General features: G+C 35.4%; 1 protein-coding gene and 1 pseudogene across 10 annotated transcripts in view; both read left to right on the top strand.

The window, feature by feature from the left end:
* ACAP2 (ArfGAP with coiled-coil, ankyrin repeat and PH domains 2) overlaps positions 1-20,874 on the top strand; it is a 172,248-nt gene that overhangs the window by 107,041 nt on the left and 44,333 nt on the right. For all 10 annotated transcript variants that reach the window (XM_059064892.2, XM_067034263.1, XM_059064893.2 and 7 more), the window contains 5 exons: positions 1,372-1,555; positions 6,272-6,316; positions 9,494-9,589; positions 15,456-15,530; positions 20,591-20,703. In XM_059064892.2, coding sequence (XP_058920875.1) covers positions 1,372-1,555; positions 6,272-6,316; positions 9,494-9,589; positions 15,456-15,530; positions 20,591-20,703 — 513 coding nt within the window. The remainder of the gene's footprint in view (positions 1-1,371; positions 1,556-6,271; positions 6,317-9,493; positions 9,590-15,455; positions 15,531-20,590; positions 20,704-20,874) is intronic.
* LOC131757921 (U1 spliceosomal RNA) lies at positions 16,290-16,438 on the top strand (annotated as a pseudogene).

Here is a 20,874-nt window from a genome sequence, read left to right as displayed (position 1 = left end):
CTTATTGTGTTTGGGGTCTCCTTTCCACAGGCTGCGGAGTTGTAGTTCCTCTTGCTTCTGGTGTCTGCCCCCAGTGGGTGAGGTTGGTCCAGTGGCTTGTGTAGGTTTCCTGGTGTGGAGGACTGGTGCCTGTGTTCTGGTGGGTGGAGCTGTATCTTTTCCCTCTGATTGGCAGGGCTGTGTCAGGTGATGTGTTTTGGGTTGTCTGTGAGCTTCGTATGACTTTAGGCAGCCTGTCTGCTAATGGGTGGGGTTGTGTTCCTGTCTTGCTAGTTGTTTGGTGTGAGGCATCCAGCACTGGAGCTTGCTGGCCCTTGGGTGGAACCGGGTCTTGGTGTTGAGATGGAGACATCTAGAAGAGCTCTCATCTATTAATATTCCCTGGGGCTGGGAGTTCTCTGGCAGTCCAGTGTCCTGGACTTGGCTGTCCCACCTCAGGAGGTCAGGCCCGACCCCTGGCCAGAGAACCAAGACCCTGCAAGCTGCACCATGCGAAAGAAAAAAAAAAATAGAAAATGAACAAGCAAAACCCCCAAGACAAATGGTAAAACCAAACACACAAAAATACACAAAGAAACACACACACACACTCACACACACACACAAACAGGGAAAAAAAAAGAAAGGCAAGATGGACTTACCTGGTGGTCCAGAGGGTAAGACTCCATGCTTCCAATGCAGGGGGCCTGGGTTCAGTTCCTGGTTGGGGAACTAAATCCTACATGCATGCCACAACTAAGAGTTCACATGCCTCAAGTAACAGTCTGTAGGCCACAATGAAGATCCCATGTGCCATAACTGAGACTTGGCGCAGCCAAAATAAATAAATAAATATTAAAAAACAACAACAACTTTATAGACTCACAGACTCAGAGAACAAATTTATGGTTATCAGGAGGGAAGGGTGGGGGAGGGATAGTTAGGGAGTTTGGGATTGATCAAAAAAAAATTGAATATAACTATATTATACACCTGTAACATATAATATTTTACATCAACCATACATCAGTTAAAGAAAATAAAAATAAATGTAAAAAAATAAAATAAAAATTATTTGGTTAAATATTGGTACATGTCCCAGAATTTGTCTTTAGAAAAATTAACTTTGCCTTTTATGTTTCTGTAATGTTAATTTGATAATTTATTTTCACTTTAAAGTGTATAGATTTAAGTAATGAAATGCTAGCTGACTATATCAGGAATAGTGTGTACTCATAAACTAATATATATGTTAGTTGGAAGAGCTATTGAGTGTCATTTGCAAATAAATAAATAAGTAGAGGAACATAAGAATTAAATTCTAAATGTTATTTTGGTAAAGTTTTTGATCCAGATAGTTTTATGAAAGTTTCACTTTTAAAATTTTTTTAGAGATCTTAGAAAATTCAAAGATGCCAAGAAGCAGTTTGAAAAAGTTAGCGAAGAAAAAGAAAACGCATTAGTAAAAAATGCTCAAGTACAAAGAAACAAACAGCATGAAGTTGAAGAAGCCACAAACATTCTGACAGCAACAAGAAAATGTTTTCGACATATAGCCCTAGATTACGTACTTCAGGTATGTTTATTATATGTTTTCAAGAAATGTTTATTAAACGTGTTGCTACTTTTGAGTGATTGCACTCAAGGAAATAAATAGTACTATTTCTGTAGTTTAAAATTAAACCATGATCTTTTGTGAAAATTTTCCATGTGTTTGGGTGTTTGTGTATGCACTATATGTGTGTGCATGTGTATACCTTTAGTTCTGATTTCTTCCCCTGTTCACTTAACAGTATACTTCCCCCTTTCAGAATGTCATGAAAAGTGTTATTAATTGCTATATTTTATTCTATGGAGATGCTGTGTCAATTTAATTAATATCCAGTTATCAGATATAGTGTTGCCAGTTTTTGCTGGCAATAGTGGAAATATAATTTTCAATAATTGTAAATGATAATAAGATCTTTGTATACAAATCTTTTGCCACATTTCTGATAATTTGTTGAGAGTAGATTCTTAGAGGTACAAAGCTCACCATATTGCCAAATGAAGAATATTTCTGGAAATAATGTTCTCATATTTGCATTAGGTGCTGCTTTTTAAAAGTAGACATCGATATTTGGTAAGTTGCGAGGTGATCTGAGACAGGGACGTTCCCATAGATTGTTGACTTAACAGTGGTCACTGATTATTTCTTTAAAAAATACTTAAGTAAACATATTGCTAATTAGCAATTAAAAACTACTTGGGTAACTTTGCAAAAACAGTAGAAAATGACTTTAAGATTTTTTTCTATTAAGTTCCTGTTCAGTAAGTGGGAAGTTAAATTTTAAAGAATGAAGTACACTCCAGTTATTAATGAAAGGCCTCTAGCATGGAGTAGTCTGTATTTCTTATCTCCTCTTATCTACCTCACATTTATACCACTTCCTGCAGTAGTATGAGTACTGAGTCTTCCTACCTCACTCTACTGAAATAGCTCATGTTAAGGTTATTCATTAGATATATTGTACTTTTTAACCAACTTGACTATTGTGTTTCACTGAAATAGCAGACCACACTTTCTTGAAACATACTTTTGTCTTGATGTATCTTAAAACACTTGCAGGTCATCATCTTAATTTATGTTTCTTTACGGTTTCCACCTTGGGGTTTCTCTCCTTTGTCCACATTTTCAATCTCTCTTTTAGGGTTCCATCTTTGGTCTTCTTGTTTTCTGACTTTATGATAATCCCTTACAGTTTAATCATGCCCTTTGCTTGAATTATCACTATATATAGGTGACAAAATCTATTTTTCTCAGAAGTACCTCATTCCTTTTGTGTCTAAAACTAAAATCTTTCTTCTTCTCAAGTGACTTCGTATTGCCGTTACCATCCTGAGTAGTGTCACCCTCTTAATCATAGAAATCTGAATTGGAGAATCATATCAGATATTCTCCTCATTCTTAGCTACTATATATTCTCCTCATTCTTAGCTACTATATCTAACAGTCAAAATTGCCTTGAAAAGTTCTATGTACCTCTTAAACCTGTTCATTCTCACTCTGCTGCAGCCCACACTAGTTCTTACTGCTTCTTGTCTAGAATTAAGATGTTCTCATAAAAATTGATCTTTCTTGTGTTGCTTTTAACCTGCCCATTAGCAATTCATTCTCTGTTCTGTGGTCACAATTACTCAAGCTTTTCCAGGCAAAATGAATCATTCTTGTCTGTGTTTCCTTTGTGCTGCCATATTATTGTCATACACATTGCTATTAGAGCACTTATCTCATTTATTAAAATTATTTATTTATATGTCTTTCCTACTCCTAGATTATATCGCTTCCCTCTAGTCCAGTGGTTGGAAAGTAGATAGGTAATGTTGTTTGAAAGAGTGAACAGCTTAATTTTAAATTTTATTTGGGAAGGGGGGTAGTTAGCTAAAATATTCATTATTTTCAAACTTACACATTATAAGCTGTCCATTTCCTTTGATGTCCATCCAGTAGTTTTAAGTTAGGACCTCACCTCTCTTATAACTATTTGTTTGATTTTTCTAATGAGAACTGTTGTGTTATTTTATTATATGGCCAAAGTGTCTGTTTTAGAGAATAGTAAGTAAGAAATATTCAGATTTATAGAGTTTGTCATGCTTTAGTTTCTCTAAATATTTGAAGATACTTTTGTTTTTTCAAATGTGTGCTGTTTTTCATTGTCAAACAGGCATTTTTAACATTTTTCTAAGCTTTTACTTAGAGCATTTGAAAGTTAATATTTTAGTTCTCAAAACTGAATAGACCTTGAAACAGACATGCAGAAGAAACTAGTGCTTAGGTAAACAAAGTTATTAGATTTTTCTTGGTCTGTTTTTTTTTTTTTTTTTTTTTTCCTTTTTGCGGTACACGGGCCTCTCACTGTTGTGGCCTCTCTTGTTGTGGAGCACAGGCTCTGGACGCGCAAGCTCAGTGGCCATGGCTCACAGGCCCAGCCGCTCCACAGCATGTGGGATCTTCCTGGACCGGGGCATGAACCCGTGTCCCCGGAATTGGCAGGCGGACTCTCAACCACTGCACCACCAGGGAAGCCCTCTTGGTCTGTTTTTTATTTTTTTTATTATTATTTTAAAATTTATTTATTTTGTTTATTTATCCTTGGCTGCATTGGGTCTTCTTTGCTGTGCTTGGGCTTTCTCTAGTTGTGGCAAGTGGGGGCTACCCTTGGTTGTGGTGCGTGGGCTTCTCATTGCGGTGGCTTCTCTTGTTGCAGAGCACAGGCTCTAGGCACATGGGCTTCAGTAGTTGTGGCTCACGGGCTCTAGAGCACAGGCTCAGCAGTTGTGGCACATGGGCTTAGTTGCTCCGCGGTATGTGGGATCCTCCCAGACCAGGGCTCGAACCCATGTCCCCTGCATTGGCAGGCGGATTCCCAACCACTGTGCCACCAGGGAAGTCCCTCTTGGTCTGTTTTTACTTATTTATTTATTTATTTTTGGCTGCATTGGGTCTTTGTAGCAGCGTGCCGGCTTTCTCTAGTTGCGTCAAGTTGGGGTTACTCTTCATTGCGGTGCACGGGCTTCTCATTGCAGTAGCTTCTCTTGTTGCAGAGCACGGGCTCTAGGCATGTGGGCTTCAGTAGTTGTGGCATGCAGGCTTAGTAGTTGTGGCTTGTGGGCTCTAGAGCACAGGCTCAGTAGTGTGGCACACGGGCTTAGTTGCTCCGCGGCATGTGAGATCTTCCCAGAGCAGGGCTCGAACCTCTGTCCCCTGCATTGGCAGGCGGATTCTTAACCACTGCACCACCAGGGAATTCCCTCTTGGTTTGTTTTTGTTTTCTGATCAGTGCTTTAAAATTATCTTATGAAACAACAGGTGGAATATTCAGTGGGAAGGACATATTAAAAAGATATTCTGTAACCTTTTGGAAATTTTAGCAAAGAGTGAATGATTCTTGTGTAAACATTTTATTTCATTAAGCTGATATATAATAACAGACAAAAATAAAATGTTTGTTGTGAATTTCTAGAGTTGGGAGAGATACCACAGAAGGCAACTTTTATAATTACTGATCTTTCAATAGTTTAGTCTAATTAAAATATTTATTTAAGGTCCATTAATTTGTTCAACAAATATTTCTGAGTGCTTAATATATACAACTAGGAGAATACAACTCGGAATAAGGCACGACCTTGATCTCATAGAGCTTATGTTTTAGCTGGGGAAAAGAAATAAGTAAATAAAATATGAGGGAGTTATGAATACTATAAAGAAAATAAATAGGGTTGGTGTACTAAATACTGCTTAAAGGCCTACTTTAGACCTTTGTGAGGAGATACTATTTAAGCTGGGACCTGATGGATAAGAGCCTTGTGCCCATCTGAGCAGAAAATCATGACATGAGGACAGAACAAATAGTACAAAGGCATTGAGGTGAGAGTACTCTTGGGTTGTGGTTGGACCACAGAAAAGGGGAAAGTATTGTAGTAGAAAATTAGGTGGGAGAGGTAGCAGGAGCCTCTTCACAAAGGGCCTTGTAGGTTACAGTAGGGAGTTGGAAGGTTTTAATACAGACATACATGATCTTATTTATTGTTTGAAAAGATCAGTCTGGTTGCTGTGTGGAGAATGAAGTGTCAAGAGTCAAGAGTGGAAACAGAGTAGTTCAGAGACTATTGTAGCAGTAAGGAAAAGGTATGATGGTGGTTGGTGGTAGTGGTAAAAGTGATTAGAATTTGTATTAAGGATGTATGTTAAAAGAGCAATTAGGTGGACTTCCCTGGTGGTGCAGTGGTTGAGAATCCACCTGCCGATGCAGGGAACACTGGTTCGTGCCCCGGTCCGGGAAGATCCCACATGCTGCGGAGCAGCTGGGCCCGTGAGCCATGGCCGCTGAGCCTGTGCGTCTGGAGCCTGTGCTCCACAACGGGAGAGGCCACAACGGTGAGAGGCCCGTGTACCACAAAAAAAAAAAAAAAAAAAAAAGAGCAATTGGGTAAGGAGGGTGGAGAGAACACAGAATTCTAAGAAATTCAAAAGTTTATCAAGGTGATAGTTTTATCAATACAGTACAATTTTATGGTTTGAACATGACCAGTTTTTCTTTAAGTTGAAAAAATGGATGAGAGTTTCATTGGTATGTTTGTCTTAACTGTTTTTGCAAAAAGCAGGTCAAAAGGTGAGAAACTTGAACTTTGTTTTCATTTACTTTTCTGGAAAAGTATTAAACCATTAGAATAAGCAAATTTTACAATATTGCATTCTGGATTAGTTTTTAAAATATTGCATAGGTGATTAACAAAGTGCATTTTCCCTCAGATTAATGTCCTTCAATCAAAAAGGAGATCAGAAATCCTGAAATCAGTAAGATATTTATTGAAATGATGTTCTAAATATTTTAATATGAAGTTAAATGTATGTATTTAAGTGTTTAAAATAGCACCATATGTGTGTGTATATGTATATTTATTTATTGACTTGTTTATTCCAGGTTCATAATTAATCTTCTTAATTATATTTTTGTACTTCTTATATGTCACTTAGCCACTTTTTTTGGTCTCCTTTATGTTATAGTTATTTATGCGTGTCTCATCTATTATTACACTGTAATCTCCTTAAAGCAGACACTTAAATAATTTGAGATTGAGGGCATACATAGTGTTATTTTACAGAATTTTTCCCTTAGGGCTGTTGATGGTGTATCAGCTTTTTGGAGTGCAGGTAGAAAACAAACGAGATGAAATTTGAAGGATGGCATGGCAACAGTGATTTTTTATTTGCCCATTTTTCGTCTTAAAGCTAACAAGGAGGTGGGCAGATGATGATAGTCATATATACATTACACTCTTTTATATTCTGAGAACCTTAGAAATAATTTCTCCTCTCTGATTTTGTTCACTGAAGTTTTTTTGTGTTTTTTTTTCTCAAAGGATCTATAGAAATTGCTTTTGATCCTTGTCCACATGTAGGTTTTTCCTAAATTCTCTGTTAATATTTATGTTATTTCTTATCAGATGAGTACATTATATTTCCTGTTTACGTCCACCACCTTTTCCAGATTGAGAGTAATGTATGTTAATTGTAGAAAATTGGAAAATAAAATATATGAAGGAAGAATAAAAATACTTGTAAATGCTACTACCAAGAGAGAACCACTATTAATATCTTGGTGTAATCTTTGTCTTTTTTCTCTGTTTGTGTGTGTACATAAACATGTATATACACCTCTTAAAATTCCATTTAATTTTTAAAAACAAAATAGGAATCATTCCTATATACTGTTCTATAATTTTCTTTTTTCACTAATACACTCCAAAATCATCATGTGTCATTAAATATTTTTTTATTTAATGATGACTTTTGTGGCCAGGTAGAATTCTACTATATGAATACAGTAGGGGAGAGCAAACATTTTTTTTGAAGGGCCAGGTAGTAAATATATTAGGTTTCGGAGGCCGTATGGTCTGTGTTGCAGCTACCCAGCTGTGCTATTGTAATAGGAAAGCAGTCATAGACAATATGTAAATGAATGGCATGATTGTTCTAATAAAACTTTTTTTTATGAACACGGAAATTTGAATTTTATATAATTTTTACGTGTCATGAATTTCATGTCTTCATTTTCTTTAACCATTTAAAAATGCAAAAACTGTTGTTAGCCCGTAGGCCATCCAAAAACAGGTGGTAGGGCTGGATATAGTTTGTAGGTCAGTTTGCTGACCTTGAATATACCATAAATTAACTTTACCTGTTAATGGATTTTAAGTAATTTCCCTGTTTTTGACATAAAGCATAGCATTACAGTGATCATCCTAATGAATAATATTTCCTTTGGATAGATGAAGATAAGAGATTACTTAGTCAAAGGGTTTAAGCATTTATTGAAACTTTTAAGGAATATTGTCAAATTTTAAGGTTTACACAAAATTTCCACTAATAATATGTGAAAGTGAACATTTTTCCACATTTTACCAACATTGGGTATTAATTTCCCCCACTCTACCACAATTTGGTAGATTGAAAATGTCATCTCATTGTTTAATTTTGGATTTCTTTGAGGCAAATGAGTATGAATGTCCCCCCCCCCCTTTTTTTTTCTTGATCACTTATGTTCTCTATTTATGTCCTTTCCCTCTTTTTCTGTGGGGGTCTTCATGCTTTTCATATTGATTTGTAAACATCTCTTATCTATTAAGACTAGTAACCCTTTGTCAAATGTTTTTTCCTAGTTTATTACTTATTTTTTAATATGCTTATTCTGTGTTTTGATGTGCAGGCATATTTTACTTTTTATGTACTTGTAACTATTAATCTCTTTCTCTCTTTGTTTAAAAATATAGTGTTTTTTAAAATCATATTCACAAAGTTGTACAACCGGCATTATCTAATTCCAGAATCATCTTTTAGTGAGCTTCGTCCTTGTGGGGTTTTTTTGATTTTGTTTTTTCTAAGAAGATGTTGGGGGTAGGAGTTTATTAATTTTATTTATTTATTTTTGCTATGTTGGGTCTTCGTTTCTGTGTGAGGGCTTTCTCTGGTTGTGGCAAGCAGGGGCCATTCTTCATCGCAGTGCACGGGCCTCTCACTATTGCAGCCTCTCTTGTTGTGGAGCACAGGCTCCAGACGTGCAGGCTCAGTAATTGTGGGTCATGGACCTAGTTGCTCCGTGGCATGTGGGATCCTTCCAGACCAGGGCTCGAACCCGTGTCCCCTGCATTAGCAGGCAGATTCTCAACCACTGCGCCACCAGGGAAGCCCCTGTCATTGTGTTTTATTTTATTGGTTTTTCTTTTCCAAAAAAATTCCTTTTGAAGGATTCTTGAGTATTAAGGACCTTTTGACCTATTTTAGATTTTACAGAATTAAACAGATGTCTCTTTTTGCTAAAAATAACATGGATGTTTGGAGAATTCTTTCAGTATTGTGATTGAATTAATTCCTTCTCATGTAAAAATTTAACTAATAAAAATAAGAGTGTTTTTTCTCCCATGAATAGGTAAAATGTAGGAAAACTTAGAAAAAAATCTTAACACATTAATCATTTTTGAATTTTTGGAATGAATGTAACAAAGTCTCCATATTGGCAAAGTCTGTTGCCTCATTTTATTTCGCTATCTTGAGAAAAAAATGAGCATGCCCCTATTTCGTGTTGTACTTAGTGAACTACGGGTTGTAAAGTATATGTGATTGCTTTGTTTTGAGAGCTTCATATGTTCCCTCCTAATATTTTAATGTTTTATTTGTAATTTAAGGTTTTGCCAGTGAGTTTTGTTGAAAGACACATAGATATTTTATAATGTACCTGGGAATATGGTGAAGCTATTGAAAACTTGATTCTTTGAATTATTACAATATAAGTTTGAAAATATTTTTGTAATACTCTTAAGAAAAATGACTCAGTTTAATTTTAAATAGGTTTGATATTTTGGGCTCTGGTGGAATAATTTTTAAACAATAGATAGGATCAGAATTTTTTTTAAATTTCAGAATATTTATCTACGAATTGATTTTAAAATGCTAACCATTTTTTCCTCCTGTTAGATGTTATCCTTTATGTATGCCCATTTGGCCTTCTTTCATCAAGGATATGATCTATTTAGTGAACTTGGGCCCTACATGAAGGATCTTGGTGCACAGGTAATGTACTGTACTTCTTGATTCTGTGTTATGTACCAATATCTGTATTTTTAAAAATTGAGTTATAATTGACATATATATAACTGGAAGTTTTGTACCTTTTGACCCCACTCACCCATTTTCCCACCCCCAACACCCACCTCTAGCAACCTCCAGTCTGTTTTTTCTATGAGTTCTGTTTTTTGTTTTTGTCTTTTTTTTAATTCCACATATCACTGAGATCACACAGTAGTTGTCTTTCTGTGCCTGACTTATTTCACTTAGTGTAGTGCCCTCAGGATCCATCCATATTGTTGCAAAAGGCAGGATTTCCTTTTTTATGGCTGAATAATATTCCACTGTATATGTATACCACATTTTAAAATCCATCTATTGACGGACACTTAGTTAGGTTACTTCATATCTTGGCTAAATAATGCTGCAATGAACGTGGGGATGCAGGTATCTTTTTGAGTTAGTGTCTTCGATTCCTTCAGGTAAATACCCAGAAGTGGAATTGTTGTATCATATAGTAGTTCTATTTTTAATTTTTTGAGGAACCTCCATACTTTTTTTCATAGTGGCTGTGCCAATTTCATTCTCACCAACAGTGCGCAAGGGTTCCCTTTTCTCCACATCCTTGACAATCTTCTCTTGTCTTTGATGACAGCCATTCTAACAGGTGTGAGGCAATATCTCCCTGTGGTTTTGATCTACATGTCTTTAATCATTAGTGACATTGAGTACCTTTGACCCCTTATTGGCCATCTGTATGTCTTCTGTGGGAAAATGTCTGTTCAGATCCTCTGCCCATTTTTTAATTGGATTTTTTTTTTTTTGCTGTTGGGTTGTCTGAGTTCTTTATATATTTTAGATATTAACCCCTTGTCAGATATATGATTTGTAAATATTTTCTACCATTTGGTAGGTTGCCTTTTCATTTTGCTGATGGTTTCTTTTGCTGTGCAGAAACTTTTTAGTTTGATGTAGTTTGACTTGTTTATTTTTCCTTTTGTTGTCTTTGTTCTAGTATCTGTATTTTTAAAGAGATTTAGCATATTGGGAAATTTGACAGTTTATTTAATGATGAAGTTTGGTGCTATAGCAGATTTATGTATGGGTTAAATGTGTAACCAAAAATAAGATTAAAGTTAAAGAAAATGTTACAGATAGTATATGAGGGTGCCGAAAAGAAGAATTTTAAAACAAAGTGTTTGTTTTACAGTATACATAGCTGGATTTATTTTTTTGTTTCTTACATTTGAATTATTGAGTTATGTTCTAATTGGTATTTTATTTGAGTTATAGCTCTTTTTTTATTTTCAAAGAAATTGGCATTTTGCTATTTTGAATAATAAAATTTTAGAATCTTAAGATTATAGAACTCTTGGGAACTTTTTTATTTTATACACACACACACATGCACATGCATGAATTATATATAAGAATATTATATAGAAATTTTATTACGTCCAAATTATTTTTGATATCTAATCAAAACTTAATGTTAGATCTGTTCCCGGACATTCTTTTTTGTTGACTGGTGAGTTTTCTGGATTTCTGTCAATTTTCAGTTGATTTTCTTTCCCAAAATGGTTCAGGTTACTTTCTGAAGAGAGGGATTAAGGATGAAAAATAGAGTTTAGGGAAATGGGGAAAAGGTAAGAGCAGAATGAGAATTGCATTCATTGACCAAAAATAAACGTGGTGCATGCATGTATGCATGTGTGTCTGTGTGTGTGTGTTGGGACGGTGTTGGGGAAAGATGGTGTGCAGGGCATATGCTATGAATTACAGAAATGCTCTTCCCTGCCTCTACAGAACTTAATCTATTGGAAGAAAATAACAAGTCACCACACTATTAATCTCTGTGCTAAGTGCCCTGTCTGGGTATATACATGGAGATTAGATTTGTTTGCATGTGATAGAAAACCAGAAATAGTAGGAGCTTTAACAAGATAGAATTTTGTTTCTTCTATGTAAAATCAAAGGCCTAGTATGGTCTTAATCTGCAGGGACACAGGCTTATTATATCCTTGGATTCTACCTAATGGTTCAAAGTGGTTTATCAGGCTTTAGCCATCATATCCAAATTCTAGCCAACAGGAAGGAGGAAAGGGGAAAGAAAGATTCATTCCCTCTCTTTAAGGGTATTTCCTAGAAATTGTATATTCCACTTCTGTGTTATGTCCCAATGTCACACTAGCTGCAAGGAAAGCTGGGAAATTTAGTCTTAATGCATGTAACCATGTAAACCTACTAGAATTTGGGGATTCTGTTGTTAAGAAAGGAGGAGAGAATGGATGTTGGGAGGCAGCCAGCTATCCCTACCACATATTGGAGGATCAAAGTGTTACTGTAACATGTAGATAGTACATCCAACCCAGACTTGGGAAGAAGGCAAGACCTTCCTAGGCCCTAGGCACTCCCCACATCTTAATCAAACATTAGATTGTACCCATATCTTACATTAAGTATAATTTATCAAAAAAATGAATTGGGGCTTCCCTGGTGGTGCAGTGGTTGAGAGTCCGCCTGCCGATGCAGGGGACACGGGTTCGTGCCCCGGTCCGGGAAGATCCCACATGCCGTGGAGTGGCTGGCCCGTGAGCCATGGCCGCTGAGCCTGTGCGTCTGGAGCCTGTGCTCCACAACGGGAGCGGCCACAACAGTGAGAGGCCTGTGTACCGCAAAAAAAAAAAAAAAAAAAAAAAAAGCATTGGTTTGTAGTTGACTAGTTTCAATAATTGTGTATTTTGACATTTATTAATTTCAGCTTTTCAGTTTTTACCCTCCCAGGTCTCAGGTAATTTTGCAGGTCCTTGAAAAGCATCTAAAACTCTGGTGCCTGTAGTGCCTGGTGGATAATATGGCCTGGTTGGAGGTGGCCAGTTAGGATATTCTTTCAGTAATTCAGTTATGAGATTATGGCATCTGGAACTAGGGTCCTGGCAGTACGGGTGGAGATAAATAGGTAGACTGTAGGAATAGTTAAGATGTAGCCAATTTGAGGGCTTCCCTGGTGGCGCAGTGGTTGAGAGTCCGCCTGCCGATGCAGGCGGCACGGGTTCGTGCCCCGGTCTGGGAAGATCCCACATGCCGCGAAGCGGCTGGGCCCGTGAGCCATGGCCGCTGAGCCTGCGCGTCCGGAGCCTGTGCTCCACAACAGGAGAGGCCACAACAGTGAGAGGCCCGCGTACCGCAAAAAAAAAAGATGTAGCCAATTTGAGAGTGGAGGGACATGATGAGTTCAAGTTTAAATGCGTTGATTTTGAGAGTAGGACATCTAAGTGGGTATATCTGGAGTTCAAGAGAAAGAAACACTAAAGGAGTCAATAGCATATAATTGCTAACTGCAATCACAAGAGTGTGTGAATTGACTCAAGGAGAGTTAATAGGTATTTAAAAACCGTGAACCTATTTAAAAAAACATAAGTGACTGAACACCATGCCTAATAATTTTGATTTTGTAAGTTAAGATATAGGTCCACGAGTATGGAGTAAAAAGAGAATTTGGCTTGGGACAGAGCCCTAAGAATGATCTACTTTTAAGAGACGGCTAGGTAAGAGGGGCTCCGTGAGAACACTGATGGGAGAAGAGGTAGAAAACCAGAAAATCGTGGTAGCACAAGGCAAGGAAAGGGTGTCTCAGAAAGATGGGGGTGGTTGTCAGTGCAAATGCTGGAAAGAAGGTCGAGTAACCCTAGGACTGAGAACTACCTCTTGGGTTTAGCAGCAAGAAGGTTATGTGTTACTGATGTGAGAGTTGAGGGTCCAAGAGGTAAAAGCTAAATTACAGTGGGTAGATGAATATGAAATGGGCAAGTGGAGAACAGGGAAAAATTTTTTAAGAAGTTGTATTGTGAAGAAAAGAGAGCAGGTAGTAGCTAGAGGGGAGTATGAGTTGTAAGAAGGTTTTATTTAAGGTATTATTTTATTTATTAAATTTGCACAAATTTAAAAAGAAATGGGAATGGGAGAAGTTGAAAAGCAGAAAGAGAAGTGGTGAAATCTGAGGTGGTAGGAGTGTAGGAGATTCAAAACATAGGTAGAGATTTGGGGGCACCTGGTTAGATATAGGAGCCTATTAAAATACCTCATGATGTCCAACGCTAATAGAAACACGGGACACATGCTGCTGTGCTGCAAACTCTCTCTTCCTGATACAGTACCCAGCATCTAGGAGACAAGACTGCCAGCCTTCGCACCTCCCCAACTCATACGTCCTCCAGTACTCCACCATGTTGAAGGATATCTTTTTCTTTATACTTCTGCCCCAACAGAGAGAGGGGAATTTTTTCTCTTTCTGCTGCAATAGCAGTGGGGTGGGATGCAGCAGAGAAATTTACTACCAAGTTGACAATTTTACTACCATCACTGGCATTGTAGTACTGGTGTGGAAAGTACATGCATGCAAGTTTAGAAATATCAACTTGAATCTTGGGGGCTGCCTTCTGCTTACAATCTGAATGTATGAAAAACATTAACATGCCTTTCACTTAAAGGCTATAAAACAAGGATATAATGGTTATTCCACTCATTCAGTATAAGAAACTATTGAGGACAAACATTTTCCTAGTGCAGCATTACCCATTAAATCAATGCAGCATGTCACTAAGGTAAGTATGCATTAGATCTTAAAGTGGAGTAGTATAGTTGCCATCTAACTAAAATATTTTATAATAGTGATAGTTCTATTTCAGTATGTTTTCTTTTGGTTCTTTATTATTATTCAGTGATATTAAGATTCTGTGGTCAGAATTTGTCTCCTGTAGAAAAAAAACACCATTTGTGATAGTGAATAAAGGATCACACAGTCTTTTAAGAAGGCCTTTTTCAGTTTTGTTTTTAAAGGATATCAATGAGAACATTTCGACATTTAATACTTTGTCTTTCTCCGTAGTCTGTTGATATTTACAGTTTTATTTATTCATTTATCACACATTAGTCAGTTTGAGATGATGGGTGTTCAAAGATGAAATGACATACATCACAGTTTAGAAGAATAGACCCACATAATGGGGTATTTTATAACCTAATTTTTGTTATTCCAGCAAAGAGGAGTTCAAGAAGCCAGTGCTTTTGTCATAATACTGGAAGTCAGATATTTCTCTTCTGATGGAAAGGATCAAGAAAGAAATGGGATTTTATGATTTCATAAGTTTTAAAATTGTTTTTAAAAAAAGGACTTTAAAAATTGGTGATTTTATACCGTGATCTAATGAATGGTTTCTATTCTATTCTATTCTATTCTGTTCTATTCTAGTCTATCCTATTCTGTCCTCTCCTACTCTGTTCTATTCCCTCCCTCCCTCCTTTCTTGCTTTCTCTTTTATCTGTTGAATTATTTTTTCTACATTTTAGATTTTATTGTAATATTAGGAAGCCTACTTGAAAACATCATGCATCTTGAATGATTGGAAGTGTCTGTTACGTTGAACTTGTGAGGCTGGCACACACTAGTTTAGCTGCTACTTTTTGCTGTTTGGGAAGAAAAATCACCAGTATATCTTCTTTCTGTCTTTGATAGTGACTACCAGAATTGCTGAGTGCATCAGCAGACAACTTAATCTAGAGTCATTCTCCTTAATTCAAGGAGTGAACATGTTATCACTGTTGTGCCTTAGACAGGGCCACCTGTCACAATTGCTTGGAACCATGATTGCTCTTAGAAATGTTTTCCCTAGAGGAGTTAAAGACCTTCTCAAAGAGGATATGATACCAGAAAAAAAAGAATTTCCACTTTAAAGTTGTAGCCAAAATGCCTTTTTAGGTAAACCTCAATTTACTGACTGATTTGGAATATGATTTTTGAAAAATAATCATGTCTTTCTTTCTTTCTTTAACTTGTAAGTCTCTGTCATTTACTCCTTTTCTCCTTTTATAGTTGGATCGACTGGTTGTGGATGCAGCAAAGGAGAAAAGAGAAATGGAGCAAAAACATTCCACCATTCAACAAAAGGTACTTGAGGGGAGAAGTTAAAGGAGATTAATTCCCATTTTACACAATTTCTTGATTATTGGTTTCAGCAGGGTATCATTGTGTTGGAAAAAATCCTTTGAATTGCTTTAATAACTAAATTGTATAGATAAATTCCTCCTTTTTTGTAAAAAATAAAATATTTTTCTGATGTTCAGGTTTGTATTTTATTTTTCTTTTATATCAAAATATTTGAAAGCCATGCTCTTGAACTAGTTTATAAAAACATCAGTCTCTTAGGGCCATAACTGCTTTAAAAGTGGCCCTTAGAGTTTAAAACACTACTTATAGTTTCAGTTAGGATATTGCCAACCACCTGTAAAAATGTGTTTGGGGGGGTGGGGGGCGGTGGATGGGGAGTGGGTGGAGGTGGTCAGGGGTTGGAGAACACCGTAGCATCAATGTGTGTGTTTGGTACTAGGAATTTCCAGCTGCAGTCACTCTAAGGCAGCACTTACCCTCTCAAGTGATGCTGAAATTTCACTTGCATTTCTTATTAATTTGCCTAAGCCTAGCTAAACTAATGTTTGAAAAATATATATTTAAAAATGAAGATTTAAATGTGAAACCAGTTTTTGTTTCTGTGTGCTAAAAGCTTTGAATATGATATACCTGGAACTCGGTCTAGTAATATTTTATCTTATATAGTCATTGACATTTTTTTGTGTGTAGTAATCTGAAAATAAAAGGAGACAAGTGGAGGTTGAATGTATGTAAAAAGTATGAAAAAAGATGTGTTCTGTACTTACCAGGCAGGAGAGATACCATGATCACAAAGGTGGTTTTTCCAGGGTGAGGCTTATCCATCCCACACCTACAATTTCCCCAAACGTGGGAAACTTGACTGCATAATTTTTGGTAGTGGGGGACTGTGATCACACTTTCCCCTAAAAAGACAAAAAAAAAAAAGATACCTTCTAGCATTGCTTTAAGAAATCTATTCTCTTGGTATTGAGCAGTCAAATCAACTTTTGTTATGGTTTATTTAGAATTTAAAATACAAGTAAACTAGATCTGATATAGAAGATGTCAGAGGAAAAAAATGAAAGTGAAATCAGTAATAAAAGTAAGGAAAATTTTATTGGTGATGGGTTGTTAATACTCAAAGAGAAACATTATTTAAAAAGCGGAAGATTTTCTACCAGACCATGTTTAATTCATTACTTCTAGTTATAGTCAGGTAAGACTACCTCCATGTTTTATTTTGTTCAAAGTTAGAATCACTTTTGGTTGGATAACTTGTTTTAATGACGTTACTGTGGAAAGATTTTTAAGAATTGGGACTAATCATTTTTAATTAAAATGAGGTCATGAAATTTAGAAACATGTGACTATTTGTTTAAACTGAATTATTTAATGAATATTATGCATCTTTTTTAAAATAGATCTTTATTGGAGTATAATTGCTTCACAGTACTGTGTTAGTTTCTGTTGCACTATGCATCTTTTAATATCTTTCCCTATTTTATAAACAGCTCAACGTTGTACCGAATGTCCAAGAGTAGTAGATTATTAAATCTGATACATTTATTTGATTTTAAATAATTGTCAGTTATTGTTTTCCTTAAAGGGAATAATGCTGTTTTTGTTCATTATGAATACTTACCTTTTTTTTTTTTTTTGCCCTTAAATGCTGACACAAGGCTGCATTACAGGTAAAAAAAAAAAAAAAAAAAAAAAAAGGAAAAGAACAAGATCCAGTCAAACTCAAAATTAAGGAAAAGTATGTCTAATGTAATTATTTAGATTTTTTCAAGAATTGAAATTGATCAGTTGAAGAAACGATTCTATGCATATTCATGTACATGCCTTTTGGATATATGCACACTTTTCTGATGGATATATACCTAGGAATAAAACTGGGTCAGAGAGTGTGAATATATGTTCAGTGTTAGTAGATAATGCTAAATTATTTTTCAAAATGTTATACCACTCCTGGTAAGCAGCACTGTGTGAGAGTTCCCATTGCTGCTTGCCACCTCGTTGTATTGTGAAAGTTTTAAATTTTTTGCCTATTTTGGTGGTAGATATTGACATCTTGTTGTGGTTTTAATTTATGCTTTAGTCACTAATGACCTTCTCCTAAGTCTGTTGGTCATTTGGATATCCTCCTTGTTAAATGTCTGTTAGTCTTTCTCCCATTTTTCCATCATGTTGCCTAGCTAACTGTTGATCATATCTTCAGATATTCTAGATATTAGCCCCCCTTTGGGGTATATACGTTTTAAATTTTCACATAGTTTTTAAAATGTCCTTTCTGTGTGGTACTTTTTGTGTCCTTCCCAACCGAGGATCACAATGGTATATCTCCTAAGGGTTTATAGATTTGCCTAATCTTCTAAGTGTTCATAGATTTGCCTTTTGTCAATATATCTAGATTTTTAATCAATCTGTAATTGGTTTTTTGTATATAGTATGAGGTGGAGATCCAGTTTCCTTTTATTTTCACATTGGTAGCTAAATGATCTAGATTCAGTTATTAAAAATTTTGTTTCTCCCTACTACTCAGTGTTGCATACTCTGTTATACATCACATTTCCATACATGTGAGGTCTGTTTCGGACACTGTTCTGTTTTGTTGGTCTTTTTATCTTAATTATGCCAATACTATGCTATCTTAATTATTTTAGCTTTATAGCATATCTTGATATCTGACAAAGCAAAGCCTCCTACCTTGTCTTCTTCAAAAGTGAATTGCCAAAGTTCTGCATTTCCATATAAATTTCAAGAGTGGCTTTTTAGGTTACATAAAAATAGCTTTTGGGAGTTTGATTGGGATTGCATTGGATCTGTGAATCAATTTGGGGAAGAATTGATATCTTTATTTTAAATGTCTTCTAGTCCATGAGCTTGAAATATTTCTCCATTTATTTAAGTTTTCTTTAATGTCCTTCATAAAGTTTGATAATTTTCTTGTACATCTTTTGTTAAATTGTATTGCAAATGTTATTGTAAATTTTATCTTGTAAAAATTTCTTTTCTCACTGTTTACTTTTGTTATATATTAGAATAAAATTTGATTTTTATGTATTGATTTTGTAACCAGTAGTCTTTTTAAGCTCTCTTTAATACTGATTTATCGCTGGATTCTTTTGGATGTTATGTGTACAAAGTCACATCATCTGCAAATAATTGTTTCCTTTACTTTTTGTTTATCTTGCTGGCTAGGACTTTTAAAATAAGCTTAAATCAAAGAGATAATAGTGGTCCTTCTTGTCTTTCTTGCAGTTTCAAAAGAGAAAGCTTCTCTTAGAGTCCCCTCATTGGTCAGCCTTGGCCTTGCCTTCTATTCCTTGGGCCCCACACCAGAGCTTCAAGTTCTCCTGATGAGACAAATGCCCTTAAGGAGAGACTTGGCTTCCTTGCTCTGCTTACCCCTGTGGCTTCCAATTTTCACTTATTCTTTTGCCTTTGAGTATTCCTTCCTAATTTGTCAGCTCATCAGTGTATTTAAATTCTAATATTATATATTTTATTCAACATTATTGGTTGCTTTCATTATAAAATCATATCTATCACATTTTAAGTACTATAAAATATTAATTGATGTTAATAGGAATTATACTGAAGACTTAATTTATCTCAAGAAAAATAGTTGAAATTAGAAAAAGATACTTATAATGCATTGCACTTTGAAAGAAGTCTTTTTTTATGTTTTGAGTGGCTTCAGGATTATTTTTAAAAGATGCCAATGTTACAAATGAAATTTTTAGAATGTTGCCAAACTCAATTATATCTGTTGCTGACTTAATTCTGTCTACATAATTAAATAAATCATAGCTTCAAGTAAATTTTAAATGAAGGAATTAAAATTTCTCTGATTTTTTCCCCCAAAGTAAAAGCAGGAAGAAATGTAGCAATTTATTTACAGGTTATTTCATTTGATTATTTTGGATTATTATGTCTTTATGATTAAATTTTGAGACATGTCAGCAGTGTTCATTTTTAATTCTGAAGTTAGTCTGTTTCCTCTTTCCATAGTCATAGACTCTTAGATTTGGAAAGCCCTTAGGTGATTCTCACTCTGTTTCCCCTCCAGTACAGGACCCCCACATCCCAGCGTTCTGGCAGGTGGTCATCCAGCCTCTACCAAAATCTTCCGCAAGACAGAAAGTCTACTACTCTCTAATAGGATAGCATTCTAATTTTGATTATTGGTCCAGAAATAATTTTGAAAGTTTCAAGACTGATTTTTAGAGTTTTCAGTTTGGGGATCACAGCAATCTTGCAGTTTTGTTGAAATTACTTTGGAAATTCACCAGGAAATATTTTAAATATGGGAATTCTGATTTCAAAACTTGATGAATCCTTGGAGGAAAATTGAAAGTTTGAATTGCATTCAAGTGAAAACTAGAATGATTAGAATGATACAAAATGACTATGAGTGATTCTGTAGTCCTCATAAAAAAGTGAGCTCGGAATGCTCACTTCACACTGTGGTACTTCTCCTTTGCAAAACTAAATTTTATTTTAATCCTTTTTCTGAACCCCCAAATAGTGGAGTTATTGTTTCTACCAGATTTTAAAAACTGCCATAATAGTAATATATTTAGAAAATAATGGTAGATTTAAATAATCCCAATTAAATATACCCATATTCTTTAAAAAAAAATGTTAGCAGACACATCACCATAAAATATTGGGATTAAGTGAAAACATTTTAAACATAACACCTATAGAATATCGAGTTGTTCCCTTTGTCTATTTGTATACATATTGTGCTTTTTATCACAGTGTATATACAATTTATTTACCCAAGCTGTATAATTTATAAAATTTATATTGTTTTTTCTCTTTTAATGTATATTCTGTATACTCATCTATGTTATTGCATAATAGTCTACTGGATTGAAATACATCAATATGTTGAAGCATTCTTCTATTTTTGAACATTTAGGTCTCCCCTGCTTCCTTATGAATATTGTTGTTATAACTCTTAATACAAAGCTTTTTACTGTTTGAGCTGTTTCTCTAGGATAGATTTATTGTCTAGGGAAATCAGTAAAAATCATATGAACTTTTTAATGTGTTATTTTGTCTAGGATTTCTCCAGTGATGATTCTAAGCTAGAATATAATGTAGATGCTGCAAATGGCATTGTTATGGAAGGTTATCTGTTCAAACGAGCCAGCAATGCCTTCAAAACTTGGAACAGGTAATATATTTCAAATCTAGTCTTGCTCTTTCCATATTCTCAGTTCTTTGAATTTCCCTTTGGTTTGGCAACTCTTTCCTTCATAATTCTCTAAATTCACAGTCCTTAGTAACTTTCCTGAACCCAGTCCATTGAAGATAAAGATGCCCTTCTAGGAAAGGGGCCTTAAGA

The sequence above is a fragment of the Kogia breviceps genome, chromosome 5 (assembly GCF_026419965.1).
Source record: "Kogia breviceps isolate mKogBre1 chromosome 5, mKogBre1 haplotype 1, whole genome shotgun sequence".
Taxonomy (NCBI): domain Eukaryota; kingdom Metazoa; phylum Chordata; class Mammalia; order Artiodactyla; family Physeteridae; genus Kogia; species Kogia breviceps.
Note: the sequence above shows the minus strand (reverse complement) of the source record. Positions and strands in the feature narration are given on the sequence as shown.